At 39.6% G+C, this 19,510-nt stretch overlaps 1 protein-coding gene across 1 annotated transcript in view; it reads right to left on the bottom strand.

The window, feature by feature from the left end:
- The window catches only part of LOC109268887 (contactin associated protein 2), a 1,595,009-nt gene that overhangs the window by 686,141 nt on the left and 889,358 nt on the right, over positions 1-19,510 (bottom strand). The window contains exons 6-8 of the mRNA XM_053897072.1: positions 16,500-16,684; positions 10,118-10,261; positions 6,236-6,500 (exon numbers count right to left, since the gene is read on the bottom strand). Coding sequence (XP_053753047.1) covers positions 6,236-6,500; positions 10,118-10,261; positions 16,500-16,684 — 594 coding nt within the window. The remainder of the gene's footprint in view (positions 1-6,235; positions 6,501-10,117; positions 10,262-16,499; positions 16,685-19,510) is intronic.

Below are 19,510 nucleotides of genomic sequence, written 5' to 3'. Positions count from 1 at the left end.
GAAAAATGTATTAAAATGTTAGCAATGAAAGAAAAGATGTTAGTAATGGGCCAATAACCCACTAATTAGAGATAATTACTATTAGTACTATTCAGATTTTATTTCATTATGAACTGTTTTCTAGCTATCCATACACATTTATAATAATAAGATACCATATTCTATATAATTTTTGTAAACATTTTTATTCCCTATATTACACTTTGCAATTGCATTAAATTTTGAGAAACATTATTTCTAAGGACATCATAATATTCCATATTAAGATGCAGTCTTTAAAATCACTTCTTCACTTAAAAATAGTCTGTTTGCTTATTATTTTATATATGTTATGTTAAATATGTCTGTGCACTTATTCCTTTAGAATTACAATGATACAAATTTAATAGTCAAGGAGGGGTGACATTTTTAAGATGCCTAATAATTATGGTTTTAACTTTAATTAAGGAATGTAACATATACTATTAAATATGTCTCAAATCAGTTTGCTATAAGGCATTGGGAAAAAAGTCATTTGAAGTCTGTAAAGTAAGCCTAAAAATTATTTGAGTTATAAAAATTTATTTTAAGAAATTTTGAAATAATATCTGCAGTTTTAAATCATAGAGCTGAAAATCATTTCTCAATAAACAAAACATAAAAAATGGTATTGCAAACTAAACTATTTTTTTTCTTATGTGAAGGAAAAGAAACCTCATGATGCAAGTTCTCACTGAATTCTGCAAACTGGTATGAATTCTTTCCAGAATTAATGTACTAACTACATTTTCAAATGTTCATAAAATCAAGAGAAGAGATATTCTAATTGCTTAGGATAGACAGTGCCAGGAGTAATCCCAGGGAAATACAGTTGCCAGCAATGAACTGGAAACCTGTCAGTATTTGCCAACAAGTTCCACAGCTACACAAGAAGCCAAGAAAATGTCTACTCCTTCTGCTATGACCTGAAATGTTTGTGTCTCCCCACTACAAATTCATATGTTGAAATTCTAATGCCCAATGTGATGGTATTAGCAGGTGGAGCCTTTGGAAAATGCTTATGTCACAATGTTGGAACACTCACGAATGGGTTAGTGCTCTTATGAAAGAGACCCCACAGAGCTCCCTAGCCCCTTCCACCTGTGAGGGCACAGGGAGAAAGCAGATGTCTGCAACTTGGAAGAGGGCCTTCACCAGAATTCAACTATGCCAGCACCCTGGGGGCGGGCTTCCGGCCTCCAGAACTCTGTGGAATAGATATCTGTTGTTCCAGTCCCCCGATCTACTGAGCTCTGTTACAGCAGCCTGACTGGACTAAGACACCTTCCCTTAACACACCCAAGGTGCAACTCAAAAGGTTTACAAAGGACACTGTAATAAAACAAAAATAAAAGAAGGCCTCAAAAAGATTTTCTTTGGGGGGCGCCTGGGTGGCTTGGTCGGTTAAGCGTCCGACTTCGGCTCAGGTCATGATCTCACGGTCCGTGGGTTCGAGCTCCGCGTCAGGCTCTGTGCTGACAGCTCAGAGCCTGGAGCCTGTTTCAGATTCTGTGTCTCCCTCTCTCTCTGCCCCTCCCCTGTTCATGCTCTGTCTCTCTCTGTCTCAAAAATAAATAAACGTTAAAAAAAATTTTAAAAAAAGATTTTCTTTGGAGACAGAAATACAAACAAAGGTGATCTTTGCTGAATACAGGTTTCTGAAGCAGTACAGACGCTGAACAGTCATTCTAAAATTGAAACAATATCTATGTAAACAAAACAAGGAGGTTCTAATACTTCAGGTAGAAAACAGCTGATTTAGAAGCAGTGCATTTCTGAATATCTTTTCTAAAAGGCTTTGTTTACATGGATAGAAACTGATTTCTTTTTTCAGTAGGTAAGAAAGGTCATTAATAGAAATTACTTCCCTTCCACTTTATAAATGATTATGACCATATTATATTATATTATATTATATTATATTATATTTATATATATTATATATATAATTTATATATATATATATATATATGTGCTCTCTCTCTCTCAAAATAAATAAACTTAAAAAAAAGTGCATCTAAAATAGCAAAATACATTTTATTTCGTGAAACTCTGTTTTAGTAGGAACTGAGTACAATATAAAATGTTTTCTTACTGTGTTTTTAACAAAATCATTTGAATCTGGAGGATGTTATGCTAAGTGAAATAAGCCAGGTACAGAAAGGCAAATACTGTATGATCTCACTTTTATGAGGAATCTAAAGGAGTAGAAGTCATAGAACTAGACAGTAGAGCAGTGGTTGCCAGTGGCTGGAGGGTAGGGAAAACGGAAAGATGTTGGTCAAAAGATACAAATTTTCAGTTATGAGATGAAAAAGTTCCAGGGAGTCTAATATATAGCAGGTGATTATAGTTAATGATACTATAATGTATACCTCAAATTTGCTAAAAGAATAGATCTTGAGGCACCTGCGTGGCTCAGTCGGTTAAGTGTCTGACTTCAGCTCAGGTCATGATCTCACCACTCGTGAGTTCGAGCCCTGCGTCAGGCTCTATGCTGACTGCTCAGAGCCCGGAGCTTGCTTCAGATTCTGGGGTCTCCCTTTCTCTCTTTGCCCCTCTCTCACTCACGTTCTGTCTCTTTCTCTCAAAAATAAATAAACGCTAAAAAAATTAAAAAAAGAATACATCTTAAGTGTTCTCACCATGCACATGAGCTCACACACACACACACACACACACACACACACGTAAGTGTGAGGTGACAGATTTGTTAATTTGGTTGTGGTAATTATTTCACAATGTATACATATATTATCACACACCTTAAAAAATCACACTGCACAACCTGTACAATGTGTAAATACATACAATTTAACTTTGTCAATCCTACCTCAAAAAAGCTTGAAAAACAATTTTTAAAAACTCCAAATAATTTTAAAAACACAGTTCTAGGTCCACCTTCTCCACGGCTCTGACACGAAAGTTAAAACAAATGATACGCTCAAGTGAACACACGTTACCCATCTGATACTTTTAGCACTTGCCCCCTTTTACTACTTACTCCTAGTTAAAGGAAATGCATAAATCTGGATTCACCACTCGCTAATTAGGGTTCTAAATAGAAATAAATATAGTGGAATGTTTTATAAAAGTTGATGTTGCAACTTGGAAAGTATTTTCACGGGAAGATAACCCACTGTGCAAAGCGAAGGTAACTCAGAGTTCGAGTGAATTTTACAAGTTGAATCCGTTGTCAAAACTAATGAGACCTGAAATTAATTACAACATAGAGGGAAAAAATACAAGGAATGGGTGAAAAAAAGTACTGAAAATTCTCTAACTTATAGGGTTAGTCTGAATTCATCACCAAAGAACAATGCTGTCCAAGACAGAATGAAAAGGCTTGTGAACCGTTTGAATTACCTTCATCTTGGACCACAGAACTTACTAACTAAAAACAAAACCAAGATACAAGTATCTATTAACAGACAGTACTTGAGTGTCTCTATAATGACCTCTGAATGCACTATGCTAGAAGTGGTGTGTGTGTGTGTGTGTGTGTGTGCGCACAGTAATGTTATCAGTGACTGCTTTCCTCTTCTAAATTGTCTGTATCTTCTACATTTTCACAACCAAGCTATTTTTAAGTTTTTTTTTAAATTTATTTTGAGGAGGGGAGAGTGTGAGCAAGTTGGGGACAGGGGACAGGGAATCCCAAGTAAGCTCTATGCTATCTGCGCAGAGCAGGACACAGGGATCGATTTTACGAACCATGAGAAAGATCTTCACCTGAGCCAAAACTAAGAGCCAGAGGCTCAACTGACTTAGCCACCCAGACACCCCTACAACCAAGCTATTTTAATAATAAAGTAAAGAAGGACTGACATTCATCAGTGTTCATGCTGCTGATAAGAATAGGGTAGATATAATACAGACTATTTCCCTTTGTTAAAGCAAACATTAGTGCCCTGGGATTCTTATTTTTCTAAATTATTTTCTCGGTGTTGCTACTTGCACTAAGTTACTCATACATTTAATTGATTTGGGTAAAATGCTTTAAATATAGATGAAAATTGCCTTCTGTGAACTCCATATGTATTTGCAGGATGGATGAATGTAGTCATATACTGAATCTCTTCCTTCTTTCTTTCTTTTATTTTTTAATAAACAGTTTAAATGAGTATAGACATAACTTTTAAAAAATGTATGTGCATCTATATTTACCTGCTAATCTTTCTGAAACTTGAGCAGTAATAACTGATGTGATCTTGACTTCCACTATGTGTATAGGAAAAATAAATACTTGAAACAGTAAGGTATTTTCATGGGGATATACAAGGGCAAGGTTATAGAAATGTTTAAATTTCCCATGAGTTGCCCTTAATTTGCACAGATTGTTGGCTAAATTGGCAAAAATTCTAAAGTCCAATTTTATCATATTTAAGCAAATCTATTAAGGTAAATTAGTTGTTGCATATTGGATTCCTTTCTTCTTTCTTCCTTTTATTTTTTCGTAAAAATACAGTTTAAATTAGATGAAAGTATCTTAGAGTCCTAAATAAGATCAAATTAAATTAGCAAATTTTTATTGACCTGTACATTTAAGATCCTATCATTACCATCATAAGAGTTCATGTTACATGGAAAATCACCAGGAATTTGGGTTTGTTCAGAGAACGCTAGAAGGGAGGACTTCATACTTATATTTTTATGTATTTAGTCATTAGAAATGAATCATTAATCGTAGTAAAATCTAACGGGGAGTTTTTCAACTATGGTCGATATTTGTATGCGTATGTGTTTTATGTGTTATTCTGGAATCTCCAGTTATTTTGTATTTGCTCTAAATCTCCCCAGGCGAATCTATACTGGGAAGTAGTGATAAAATATGGCTGATCAATCCATTTGAACATTCAGTGGAAAGCAAAACTAACAGCAAGCACAGAAAAAGTAAACTTCCAGGCATTGCACAACAGCTTTTGATTTCAATAATTCGATACACCTCTGACATAATGGTCCCTATACCTTCCTTGAATCCTTCTCAGTCATAGTCTATACAGCCACGCCCTACAGAAACACAAAGCTTGTCGTATGGAAAGATGCATACCCTTCAGCTGGAGATATTCTGTTAGTGAACACGAATTCAAATGGCCACAGTGTTAACTCCACAAACATTCCCAGAGGACCTCTAATGTAACAGGTGCTATTCTATAGGCTAGAAGAGAAGAAGAGGCATCACCTCATCCCTTAAAGACCTAACAGCCTGCAGGGAAACAACACGGACACAAATAGTAGGACGTGTTAGAAACCATGTCAGGTGCATACATACGGTATTGCAAGTGAACAAGAATATTTAGAAATCAGAGTCGGCAGTCTTACAGTTGAGCATGTGAGTGTTTGGTACAAACACTTGTACAAAGCGCTCAGTCAACGTTAGCTATTCCCGTTTTCCATTTCTAAGGAGTTCTTACAAAATAAAAATATAACGCTACGGCAAGGAATATCTAGAGAAATTTGATGAGAACTTTTACTGTTTATCAGTCCCCCTAGTTTTTCTCTGTTTATATCATCTCACCCTGTGATCCTAGCTTTCTTTGTACGATGTTAGTCAAAGATTATCCCAAGACTGCTAAGTTTATTCAGTTAAGAACAATTATGACCCCAGCCTCAGTCAATCATACCATTGTGAGGTCATGTTCAAAAATCACCCTAAGCCAAGACAGTCTTTCCTCAGTTGATGCACACATCTTGTCATTCCTCCCTGTAACCACCCTTCGTTGTTATCGTTGTTGCTGTTGTTGCGGTTTTCCCAAAATACCACATAAATTTAGCGAGAGGACTTCGAGGCTTTGCTTCAAGCAGTTGAATATAACTTTAAAAGCCATAATTAAATTAACATGCACTTGTTACTAAGGGCAAAAGGTATCTGAATGTCCACCAAGTCAAAAACTGCCAGGTACTCTTCTGTTAGTAAAACAGACATTCTTCGTCTGTAAACGTGAAACACTCAGAGCACTACCCACCGTCCGATGAACGTGAATTAGCGCTTATCAGCAAGAGAAGGTTTTGGTGCTGACACAGCCTCCACCGACTTGCCTCCTTGCCCAGGCCTCCCCTTCCCAGCAAGTGCCCGGGCACTCCGGGCAGCCAAGCGAGACCCTCACGAGTCTGAATCCGCACGGGACCCCGGGCACGCAACACCTACACGAGACAACAGAAACGCTGGGGAAATCACGGCGGCCTCGGGAGCAGGCCGCGAGCGGGGCTCACTCACCTGAGGAGATGTCTATCTGGCTCATCTTGGTCTGCGTGACGTTGATGCGAACACCCACTTTGCTTTCGGTCAGGTCGATCTCCACGTTGCCCAAATTATCCGCAAAGTGACTGAAAAGCAGGAGGCCGTTTGGGTTCCAGGTCCTGAACTGGAAACTGACGGAAAACAGGTCCTGGTCAAGCCGTCCCGGCACCTCCAGGTAACTGGTAGCGTTGAAAAACACAGGCACCGTGTAGGGCTCCACACACGAGAAACTCAAATTCCCCTGTAAGACACAAGGACGCGCTTTGAGAAGCGCGCCGGCTTCAAAGGAGCAGTCCGCGTCCCACGGCAGACAGAGCGACAGGTGCACAGAGGCCGAAGCCGAGCCTGGGCCCGCGCGAGCGCTCCGACGCGGCAGCCAGCGCGGTGGGGATTCGGCAACCGGACGCCCGGGCATCACTCCACCTGCAGGGTGTGCCTAAGGGCGGCCGGCGTCGAGATGAGGGATCTAAGAAGGGCCGTCTTCCGTGGAACTGGCGGACGACAGCCGACGGGGCAGGAGGCGTCCCTGCGGGGTGAGCTGAGTGCAGACGGCTGGACTCTGTGAACAAGGCAGGGGGCTGCCGCGCCCCTCCCCCGGTACCGATGAGGCACGAGCCAGGGAGGAGAGGCGGCTGCCGGCTTCCGGACGGCCTTTGTCCAGCGTCCCTTCACAGGTTAGCGGGGGCAGGGAACTACGGCCATTCGGTTGCTATTTATTAACTGACATCAGGGGACAAAGATTCTTGGCTCTTATCCTTATACCTGATATATGTGAATTAGTATTAACTGTGCGGCATCAGCGTAATCGTGATTATTTCAGATTATTTTGTTATATTGTTATTGTGATATTAAATGTGCATAGATTATACTGAATTAGTGCTTCTGAAAATACTAGTGTGAACGTACAAAATGAAAAGAAACTTGTGATCATTAAAGCCTGCTCCTTTCCCCTCCCACTCCCTCTATTTTGTACAGAGAAATGTGACTTACCGTTCAGATACACTATACTAAACATTACATTCAGTGTGTAAGTACCTTCCTATTAAAGGTCTGAAAACCTACATTTGCTTCCAACTTCTTTTATCCAGCCATAATATCCTGAGGAATATAATTTGTTGCCATTTTCATCGGGCCCTTCAATCATTTATTTATTTCACAACACAACACCACGGTGTCTATGTTTAGATGGATGGTTCTTCCATTTCAGCACATTAGCCATCACATCCAACGCAGGCTGTCCCTCTGAATTAATATTCAAATTAAACCTGCAGCTTCGCTTCACAGATGGTCATTTTTAAATGCTTGCTTTTACTGATGAAAAGAACTGCCTTCGCCTAATAATGGAGATGTTATAACTGACCACATACCTGGGTTGTGGAGATTGTCTCCCTGCAAAACTAAAGGTCCTTCCTGAGCAAAAATGCTGACTCTGGAGTCAATGTGTAATGAGGTACCAGAGGAGGCCACCAGAAGACGTGACTGCCAGCTGACCCTGGAGCAGGACTGGGACAATTAGAGGCCCCCCACCTCCTCCCCCATCCTTGGAACGTTTGCTCCACTTGCCTCCTTAACTCCCGGAGGCCGCTCCAAAGACAGAGCCTTGAGACAGAGATGCGGGGTTGAGGCTACCTGAACTGGGTACTTGAGTGAAGTCAGTTGGGTCCTCCTGTCTCCATAAGTGAATCCAGTTAAGACCTCTATAAAACTTTTCAGACTTGGCAGGCAAGGCAGAGATCTACTCATCTCCTGGCTGCCCAAGACAAGCCTGGAAGTTCCCTTGCTTGTCTTGAAGCAAGTCCCTTGCTTGTCTATGAAACCGGCCACATACCAGTGGGATGTGGTCTGCCTCTTTCTTTTGTCTCTCCCTGCCTCGGCATCCAAAGGCTGTTTTCAGATTACACCCAGGAAGCTCTCCAGGAGGTTGTGAACCAATATGAGGAAACGTGTTTGTGCGTGAAGACAGGGTGCAGGAGGAGTGTTGAGTCAATTTCACTGAAATACCAGCACGTGACATCTTTGAAAGCAAATTTCCTTCATAAATATTCCCTTTAGAGTTGCTTACAAAATATCCCACTTGTCTCTATTCTGCCTAAAATTTTAATATGTACACGTTTTTGTTTAGAAGCTTATTCCATGTGGGTTCATTCTATTTTAACAAATATAATTATAGATAATTTATATCTATCTTTATTAAATATCTTTGTTATTCAAGTTAAAATAGCATTTGTAACTACAATATATTTTGCAGTTAAAGGTGCCGTGGGAATAAGTCTCCATAGGAAAATCCTTTATAGTTTGGGTGCCTAATGAATACATCTCAGGACCCAATGGGAGGTTTGGGCAGAAATAACACTTTACTGCTTCCTAAAGGTGCAGATAATAGAAACAGTATTCTGATGATTTGGCTTCTGTACCTTTTTATCTTAAGCAATGATTTCTGGGAAAACAAAAGGACCCTGGTGCCATTTTATCCAAAGCTTAAAAAAGCATATATATTAATACTGCTCTAGGTAGGAAATAACACAATATAGGAGACTGTGACCTCGGGGGTCACACGCTGTGAATCCACTCACATTCATTTTGGAAAGTTACTTTTCCAGGTAAAATCTCACATTTTTTTTTCATCTACAAAACGTGTATGACAACATCTTTACTCATACTGTAGTACTATTCTCAGATTACCATAAAAGTAACATTCCTAGCACAGTGCCTGCTGCCTATAAATGGAACTATTACTATTTTTCTCTATATTAATGTTTGATGAGATCATTTCAAATTTCAACTTTTTAGTCAGTATATACTATTATTTTTAAGAAAAAATAATTATTAAAGAAAAATTTCACATTAATTATTTTATACCTTAATAATTTTTTTTATAACTGACCTGGGACTCCTGTTTATTCATTACAGGATTTCTTTTTGTCCAGTCATTTTGTAAAAAAAAAAAACCCTCGGCTCAAATGCAGCGCAACTGACCATCAGAGCTCTTCTGGGACATGAGGCAAGCATTCGTAACGTTATCTACTGTTAGTGGTTTCCCGAATGCGTGGGTCTCCGGAACCCCAGACTCTTCCAAATAATACTTGTAGATTGAAGTTAACTCCTGCTCTTGCAGAACAACAGGGGACACATACTATATTTTTCAGCTGGTATCTTTCAGTGATGCTAAGCAGTGTCATGGAGAAGCGGGTATGCTAGAGCATTCTTCAATTTTTGCTCTCCTCCTTTAAACAGTTAAATCTGGAAACAACTCCCAAAGGGAGCTGGAAGAAGATCCCTGTCAGGCTCTATGTCACAGCCTTCACTACCCAGTGGCAATCGATCCTTATTTAACTGCCTGATATTTAGTATGTTCTGGCTTTCACAAAAAGTGTATTTATTTACTGATCTAGATGTGTTATCTCTGGAAACATACAAGTGAGTACAATCAAGTTCCTGGATGTAACACTTTCTAAAATATTGAATTAAATCATAAACAAGAATTGGAAAGCCATATATGATCAGACATCTGGAGACATGATGCTGCCAGTGTAAGGGCTGCTGACCTGCCAGGACAAAGCACAACTGAGGTTCGCCTGTCCCTCTAAGGCAGGGAATCCAGAAACATGGTGTCAAAATCCTGTGCCCCATCTGAGTGAAACTTACCATCTATTTCACTCTAATCGACCTCAAAAACTATTACCTATTCTCAGAATATATCCACTCGTTACACATTTTTAGGCAACTCTCAAGTTACTTTTACACTGTTGAGCCCCACATCGGCATGATGACAAATGCTGTGTGACGCTGTTCGATACTCCACAGAAAACAAAACTGTGACGTTTCTCTACATCAGTATTTTGGAGTGAGCAATCTTACCACATTTGAGGGCTCTAGTTTCTTCCTTTTTGCAAGATCAGTTATGTTGATACCATTGTAATTAATGCTTTCCATGCAGCCTTTGAAGTTCTTTCTACTGCTGGAACTTGGCTTCCCAGAGAAGGGTATGCCTCCGAAGGTTATCTTTGAGAAAAGAAAATTATAAAAGTTCACACTGTGTTTGACTTAAACAAGTAACATTCACAATAAATTAGACAAAACTGTTAATACAGCCAAAGTCAATTATCTTACCTCTCCTAGAATATACAGACATTTTTTCTTCCTCCAGAATCCGTTGCATATTAAATTATGTTGTTATGGAAGTCCATAACAGTATCATTAATTCTGGCAATTAGATTACGATTTTAATAAGTAAATAGTAATAATATTTACCAATGTAGCCACTCAAAAGGCATTTTATAATTTTTCCTGAAATGTTTCAAAAGATTTTATTGAGGACGCTTCTTTCATTAATATTAAAAACATATTTTTATGTTTATCATTCAAAGATATACTAATCAATGCTTCTAGTCATCATGAGATACCCAGTATGAATATAATACTACCCTGAAAAAACCGCAGCCCAAAGGAAGAAATATTGTATTTATCCTATGTAGACTTAATTTTACTCTAAAAAACCATTGAGTCAAATATTCACTAGACTTATTCGAATACAGAAAATGGTTCAAAAAGTCTTGTTACTACATTAAGAACATATTAGGACATGGGGGCTATGATGTGAGCACTGAGGCTGAGAGATATTATACGTCTTCTGAATCCTAGGGAATAAGCTGGACACCCCTTACCGTGATTCTCTGGCTGCTAACTATCACCTATAAAAAGAGAGTACGTATTTTTCCATGTATCTTTGGCCAAGTTACAGCAGTATAGTATCAACTTCCTATAATGTAAAATTATACTTAATATATGTATTGCCATAATGACATTTACTGCTAATAGTGAATTAGTAGTAAATAAATTTAAATACTAACCAGAGCTGCAGTACCAAGATATATAAGCCAGATGTTACTTCTCTTTTAATTATTATTCAACGGTACCATTATTAACTTTTCCTATAAAGCTTTGAAAATGAAAGCAGTTGTTAAACATTTTTGAACATCAAGACTTGGTATTTGAAACATAAGAAACAGACCTTTGTGTTCTAGGAGGCCATTAGCAAATTATGGTCTTTTATTTAGTGTCACGGCATTTTAGAGGCTTAGTTTTAGGGGAAAAAAGCACAAATTAATGATAGTTTATGAGACAATATAAAAAAACAAAGGACCTCACTGAAAATAAAATTTGGTAATAATGGCTAGTTGAAAATGTATCATTTACCACAGAGTTTATATATGAAAGAAGAAGGGGAGACTGAGAATAAATATATAGAAAGGATTAGGAAATGACAAAAGGAAAATTATACTGTAAACTAAAACAGTAGAATTACTAGGAAAATATCTTTAAGTGGCACTAAACTGAACTTATTAGGTCCTAACTAAGTATATCTAATACCAAAGGTAAGAATTATTGATAATTACGTGGAGTGTTATAATTTCCATCTACAGTTTATTTTACCAGTTCTTTCCCAGTTGATAGAATAAAATTTTCTATGCTTAATGACATGCATCGCATTTTTTAATACTTTTTTTTAAGTTTATTTATTTTTGAGAGAGCAAGGGAGTACAAGTGGGGGAGGGGCAGAGAGAGAGGGAGAGAGGATCCCAAGCAGGCTCCGCTCTGACAGCGGGGCTTGATCTCACGAATCATAACCTCAGCTGAATTCAAGAGTCAGACGTTCTACCGACCGAGCCACCCGGGTGCCCCATGCAGTGGCACATTTTGAACGTTATTACTAAATACTAGTTTCAACATACTGTCTCATTCTTTCTCCAGGTGTACGGTTTATTTATTTTGGAACTTTTTTGGAACTTTTTTCTTTGGGATGACGATTAAGCACTCCTCTGGTTTCCCTGCTTTCAGCAACCCTCAGCACATGTCGTACCTCATCATCAGAGGTGCCCTAGGGAAGCAACAGAGGCTCAATTTACCAGATTTCCTCACAACTAGGAGACGTGGGTTCAAATCCCAATTCCTAGTACAACTAATCATATGATATTAGATTGTCGCTTCTTCTGATTATGCATTCTCATCAGTAAAATGAAGTGCCTGAACCACAAAGTATTTTGATATTATAATCATTCAGGTAGCCAAAAAAAGCCATCATTGCAGTTGCTAGATAATCATATATTCATATAACTCACGATTGGCTTACTGATGATGTCACCATTCAGTAACAACCCTGACCCTAAGGAAATAGCCACATTCACCATTTTGTCAGTTACCAAGAGCTTGCACGGCGCGGCAGAGACTGCTAGATCGCTCCGACTGTCCTTTCTCACACCTTCTTTAGGAAATGCAAACGTTCTTCAGCGTGCACAGAGCTCTCCAGCCAACCTATGGCATTCACCAACCTCCGTGAAGCAAGGTTTGGTCTTGTGAGAATAAAGTAGGACCTTGTGTGAGTCTAAGAACTATAAATGAAAGGGGAGGCGAGCACAGCCTTCTCCACTCTTCCTTCCCACCAGGAATGCAAGATGGAAGGTGAAGAGCCGTCGTGGGATGACTTGCAATGGGGGGTGGAGGAGCGGCAGGGTAAAAGCAGACTGGGGTCTTGATGACCACGACGCTGCCACATGAGCCCAGGGCTACCTGCCCACATCACCTTCTATGTGGAGGCATCTGTCACATAACCGACACGTGGGGTGGTTCCTATTGCTTCCTACGCTTCTTCAAGTGCTATGACAAAGGAGTTTTACATTCACTTTCCAAAAGGGGACTATGATTTGTCCACTGTCACACACCAGTAAGAAGCAAAAAGGGACACAAACCCAGGCCTTTGGGTCCAGTTTGAGCCGTGCAGTTGATTCTCTACGAAATCCTAGCTGGTTTCTCTCTCAAATCCTAGCCTAGCTCTCCAGCTATCAAGGGGCATGCATTCCTCTACTTCCCAAGCAGAACTGTACTGCAAAGGCCATGGCATAACAGGCACAGTGGGTGCGTCCTGGAATTTAGCTGCGGAAAAGAGAGAAGCCAGGCCAAACATCAGTGTGTGGTCCTGCCCTTTGGCCGAGATGAAGGATGTGCATCTGTTTACCTTTGTACTTTCTCAGGGCAGCACGGGGCTAGCAGTTTGCCTGCAAATGGTGATTGGCTCACTCTTCAGTGTAACTAAGCTCCAGGAGGTGAGTAAGGCGAACTCTTAAACCATCCTCCACAAGACAATGCCCACACTGAGTCACCTCAAAGAAGCAAACGTGTTTTCTACTGTTTCTTTTATGATGTACATCTCTGGGAATGGCTATAGGTATTAATTTACCCCTATGGTGTGCTGAATCCTACTCATGCTGGCTCATGAAAACGGATTGTTAAACAGAGCCACTGTTAAAAACTAAATTATATAGATTTAAATTAAATTACGATAAACAAAACATAACCACTCAGAACGCATCTCTGTATTTTTTTATTATGTATGTTCTTGAGATGATTTGTATTTAGTCTATATGATGGGATTACTCTATCATGGTGTGCTAAAATAAATATATTTGGTCTTTGTTCCCAGTTCCTGGCACAGAGCTCCTAAAACCCTTGGAATTTCCTGAGTAATAGGAATGACTTCAATTATTCATAACAAGCCCCACTTGGGGTCTGAGTCTAGTTATTGTATGGATGAGTCAAAGAAATATGTGCAAAAACACTGAGAGACTGACTCAATTCAACTGACTCCTGATTCTTTATCAATAAATTAACATTTTTCCCAGTGTCTCTAACAATGTCTCAGGCATTGTCGTCTACAGCTGAAGTTCTCAAACATGGTGTGTATAATTGATGGGCCTCAACGTGTCCAGAAAAGTGCTGACCCTCTATGCAAGGTCTTGTGTGTGCATGAATATTCATAGATTTCACCACAAACTCATAGAGTGTATGACCCCAAATTTTTAATTCTGTTTTTTGAAAATTGGAAATGTGTTTGCCCACTGCTAATGTTCCAGGATCTCTAATCTCTTGTATGATACTTCAGAGTTTATTAATGGAGGATGAATAATTTATCTTTAGGTTCTCTCATACAGGGAGAGATAAGCTACCTAAGCCAAGAAATACACTAATTTAGAAAAAAAGAGAAACTTCTGGGATTTTAACATTCTTTCCCTTGCAATGATCATTTTGCTTTAAGGAGATTTTTGGGGAATGGATACAATTATTTTCTGATAACCTTAAACTTATTTTAATGTTAACAAAGTCTCAATATCAAGGTTTATGTAGCATAATCTATTTTAAATTCCTATATAGGAATGTATGTAACAGATTCATCTTGGAGACAATTTAGAAACTATTTAAATATTTAAAGAAAATATAGAGTCACCTGGGTGGCTCAGTCAGTTGAGCGTCTGACTTCAGCTCAGGTCGTGATCTCACAGTTCATGGGCTCGAGCCCCCTGTCGGACTCTGTACTAACAGCTCAGAGCCTCAATCCTGCTTCGGATTCTGTGTCTCCCTCTCTCTCTGCCCCTCCCCTGCTTGTGCTCTGTCTCCCTATCTCTCTCAAAAATAAACATTAACGAAAAAAAAGAAAAGAAAATATAAAACACAGGTGTAAATCCTAACTTTTTCAATTATCTTATGGTAAGCCTACTACACATTTTTAAAAATCTCTGTGTGTGTATATATGTGTGTGTGTGTGTGTGTGTGTGTGTGTACACACAATTTCAAAACTGGGAGCGTGGCATACTGAGCACAGAAACCCCAAAGGGTCACAGCTACCATACACTTGATTTTTTTTTTTTTTAAGTTTTTAAATTTATTTTGAGAGAGGGAGAGCACGTACACACACGGGCTGAGTAGAAAAGGGCTACAGAGAGAGGGAGAGAGAAAATTCCAAGCAGGCTCCTGCTGTCAGCGCAGAGATCGACGCGGGGCTCTGTCTCATGAACCGGGAGATGGTGACCTGAACCAAAACCAAGAGTCGGACGCTTAACTGTCTCAGCCACCCAGGCGTCCCTACACTTTATATTTTTAAAGAAGACACAGTGATATTTGACATGTTCTGGGCATTATGTGAAACGCTAGCTTGAACTAGTTCACCGTTCCAACATCCTACTACACTGCTTTTGATGATTTCCTGTCTTTGTGAACATGAGTTTTTGGCTGTTTCTCTGATAAAAACAGTGTCACATGAAGGCAAAAGTGGGACAGAAGATGAGAACGGCAGTCAAATCTGATTCCAAAATCTGAGGAGCTAGACAGCACAGGAACACTCCGCCCATCGGCAAGTGACCATTGTTCTTTCTTTCATACGAATGTACTTTTTTTCTTTTATTTTAGCTGCATTTTTTTCAAAGGGCTCCCGAGTTGTTAGGCTATTAACATATATTAAGTTGTTTGGCTCAAACTATTACAGAATAGTCTAGGATTGCTGTGGAAAAATTAATAACACACTGAGGGTTTTGCGAAGTAAGGAAGTTTGGAAACCTCTTGCTGAATAATATTTCATCCTATTTATTTTAGTGCTACTCTTTTTCATTGTCATCCTTTTTCTTCTAGAAAATGTAACACTGTTGTGAATATTGTCTAGAACTCTTATCTCTATATGTGATTAACATTTTGTGTGGACATTTTAAGGTTGAACTGCTCTCCAAATAATTTATTAAAAAACCTGAAATGCCAACCTGTATAATATGTGACTATATAGTTTTTATGGGATCGATATGATCAATATTTTTTTAATCGTTGGTCATTTAGGGAGTAAAATACGTCCTCTTATTTATGAACAACCTCTTAAAATATTCTATATTTACTTTATTTCTTATATGATAATTCTATCTGAGAAAATAGAACCTGACTGAGGAACTATCTACAGTCATGAATTCATAAATGACTTAATATAAATCAGAACTTGGAATTTCTCAGTCAATATTTTGTAATAAATATTAGGCAGCCCTGCGTTTATAGTGTGATGTCCATCCACCCTCAAGAAGAATGGGTGATTTATAGCATAATTAACTAACAATGGACAGATTACATCTTGTATTTGATTCTGGACTTACTAAATTGCCCTGATGACAGGACAGATGGCCCGTTCCCTTCAAATGATTACGTTGGTACCAAGATTTTTAAAACATTTCAAATACAATTAAAAACTAGAGATTTAGAAACGAATAAAATCACAGCGTGAATAGATTGGGCCCTGAAGTGGAACGATGAGACTTCCCCGGAGTCGAAAGCGGGTGGCGTTGGCAGCTACGGGCCTGGCGGTCTCCCGGCAGAGCCGTGGGGGACGGCGGCAGCCCCCGGGGCCCTCCCGCCACGGCCACGTGCTGGCGCTCACCTCGTAGTCCAGGTCCAGGTAGTCGAACTCTCCGTTGGTGCGGAAGTGCTGCACGCCCCTGTCCAGGGTGAGGTTGATGCTCCGGCCCTGGCGCTCGATGACCACAGAGTGCCAGTGGTGATCGTCCAGCAGACTTCCGGTCGTCACAGACGTGTGGCCGTAGATGGGGCCGAGCTGGTTGCTTCCTGAGTCGTGGGACGAACAGAAATGAGGCAGTGACACCACAGTGACCCTGGGGGGGCAGCGGACTTTTCATTTACAGCCATAGGCCGGCGTTGCCCTCAAAAGTCCCGTCCACTGACACTGCCGTAGGGCCCAGCATGCACAACTACGCTTAAAAACAGTTGCATACTCAAAATACATAAAAGTTATTACAAATGGGAAACATCTCCTTTAAAAAGAAAAAAAAATGAGCTTTTTTCCCCCCACGGTGCCATGAATTCCGCTAGATCTGATGGGTTCCTTACAGAGTCAGTGCCCATGGCTCTGGAGCAAAGTGCCCGAGTTCTCATCCTGGGCGAGCTGGCCGCTTCCCTGCACATACGCTGCCTCACGTATAAGATGGAGAAAATAAGAGCAGCAGCTTTACAAGGTTGCTATGACGATTAAAGTAATTAGTACACGCAAAGGACTCAGCTTACTTCTTGGCAAAGAGTGAGCACTCGCTACACCATGTTACCTGTTAACCGTCTTTCATTGTTGCTGTTATTTTTGTTATCGGTCAAGAAAACACAGCATGACGGTTTCCAGTTCTCACTGGCTCCAAAAGCGGTCATTTTAAGCACGGTGTAGTATTTAATTGCACGGAAAATTAACTCGAGTTCTATTTTAAAGTAAAAACTTGCAAAAATGTATCTGTGGCATTAATCTAGTTTATGGCAATAAGGCCATAAATGAGAGTGAAAGGGTGCAAGAATCCAAAATGTTTACTCAAGTCATCTCTGTTTACCGTTCACACGTTTTATACTACCTTCTATTTTGCCTAATCAAGTATTGCTTTCCGTGGTCAGGCAAAACTAAATGCTATAAAAATATATCATGGTTTCAGAATAAATAGAATGACAGAAATAAGAGAAACACACAACTGATTAGAGCATCGAATTCTTTCTTTCTTTTTTTTTTTTCTCACAGTTAGGATGCTAATGATGTCTCCACCTGACATTTTCTATAGTTTTCCTAGATCGGATTTTCTTTCCTTCTGGTGATGAAATGAAACGTGCCGGGAATGTGACCATGATTGTGTATGGACATGTGGCGGTGGGGCAGAGAGGGAGTAAGAAAAGCATGAACAAGTCTAAGTGAAAGGACACACTCAATTTTATTACTTTAAATTACTTTAAATGGCTAGAAGACTCAGCAGCAGCTAGATATGCCTGATATTTAGGTAATGGCATTCAAAAGGCACAGTGGACCTATGAGTGAGTCCATTTCCTTGACTGTCATAAATTCCAGTCAGTCAATAAAACTGCAAGTAAACTGCTTTGCAGTGAAAAGGTGATGATCATTCTGTGAGGTCACAGGATCGGGTACTTGCTTCAGAACAGTAACATCACACCTATATAAAGCACATGGCTTTTAAAAGGCTTCTCTCTGTGTTTCACTTTAGAAAAAAAAAGGAGAAAGGGTTGAAAAAATAAAGGTCCTTAGATATAATTCAACTGCTCTGTGTGTGTGTGTGTGTGTGTGTGTGTGTGTGTGTGTGTGCATATTTGTTCAAGTGCTTAGATCTTATTTTCTGTTATCAAACCTCTCCCCACCCATTTCTGCTTTTCGTCTTCTATTTAAACTTGTTTCAAAAATGATTTAGAGTGGGGCACCTGGGTGGCTCAGTCGATTAAACAATCAATTCTTGGTTTCGGCTCGGGTCATGATCTCAAGGTTCGTGGGTTCGAGCCCCACATCAGGCTCCATGCTAACAGTGCAGAGCCTGCCTGGTATTCTCTTTCTCTCTCTCTCTCTCTCTCTCTCTGTCCTCCCCTGCTCATATCTCTCTTGCTCTCTGTCTCTCAAAATAAATGAATAAACTTAAAAAAAAAGAAACTGTCCTTTTTTAGTATAATACTGATTTTCAAAGTAATAAAATTTAGTATGTTTGGACCGCTCACACTGATAAGCCAGTGAAAGAGGCAGAATCTGTTTTCATGTTCTAATCTTTAGTTTTGTAGCTTCCTCCTGGGATGCATTTAACATGAGAGTTTCAGCTATTAATATATTTTAGATGTAAATTTTTGTAGAATTCTGTTACTCTTTGTAACAGAAGACTTTATGGAATTTGTATGATACCCTTCAAAAAGTTCTTACATAAATCCTGAAATTTTTAGCCAAACAAGAGGCTTAAAACGCTTAAAAACAACAAAAAACCAAACCAAAGAGTAACTCACTCCAGTTCAACTCCTTTTCCAGGCAATATTTCATTTCTCTGATTCCTGATTCTCCGATTTCTAGTTGATTATGTTTGAAAAACTCGCTTCCACATTTCTTATCTTTTCTTAAACCTATGTCAATATAACTACTGTCCTTTCTATTCCACGGAGAGAAAGGCAGCAATAACGTCTACGGGGCGTCAGCCAATATTCACCTGCCTGTCTTCCTCTTCGTGACATCTTAGGTGAATCCGAAACAGTAGCCACATCCTTTCTCTTCCTGGTCTCTGACACCACTGGTTCTACCTGCCACGGTCCACTCCCCTCAGTCTCCATGTAACACCTTCTCTCAATCTCATACATGCAACCCCCTGTGTCTAACAGGCAACTGAAATGCACCATGTCCATTTCAGACCTCCTCTATTAGAAGAAACTCATGATCCTTTCTTAGAAGAAACTCTATAGAGAAAACAGAGTTGTCTCTATTTCTGAAAACGGCACTCACATCCATTAGGTGTCGAGGAATTCTCCTTCGCTAATTCTCTTTCTTTCTAATTACCAAGTAGGCTGAACTTACCGCTAAAATCATGTCCCAACTAGACCTACTTCCCTGCATCTCTGCTGACGGCCACCTCCGCAAGCCAGGGC

The sequence above is a fragment of the Panthera pardus genome, unplaced genomic scaffold (assembly GCF_024362965.1).
Source record: "Panthera pardus isolate Hobbes unplaced genomic scaffold, ASM2436296v1 HiC_scaffold_8, whole genome shotgun sequence".
Lineage (NCBI taxonomy): Eukaryota > Metazoa > Chordata > Mammalia > Carnivora > Felidae > Panthera > Panthera pardus.
The sequence above is the reverse complement of the archived record's forward strand: the minus strand, read 5'-3'. Positions and strand labels throughout refer to the sequence as shown.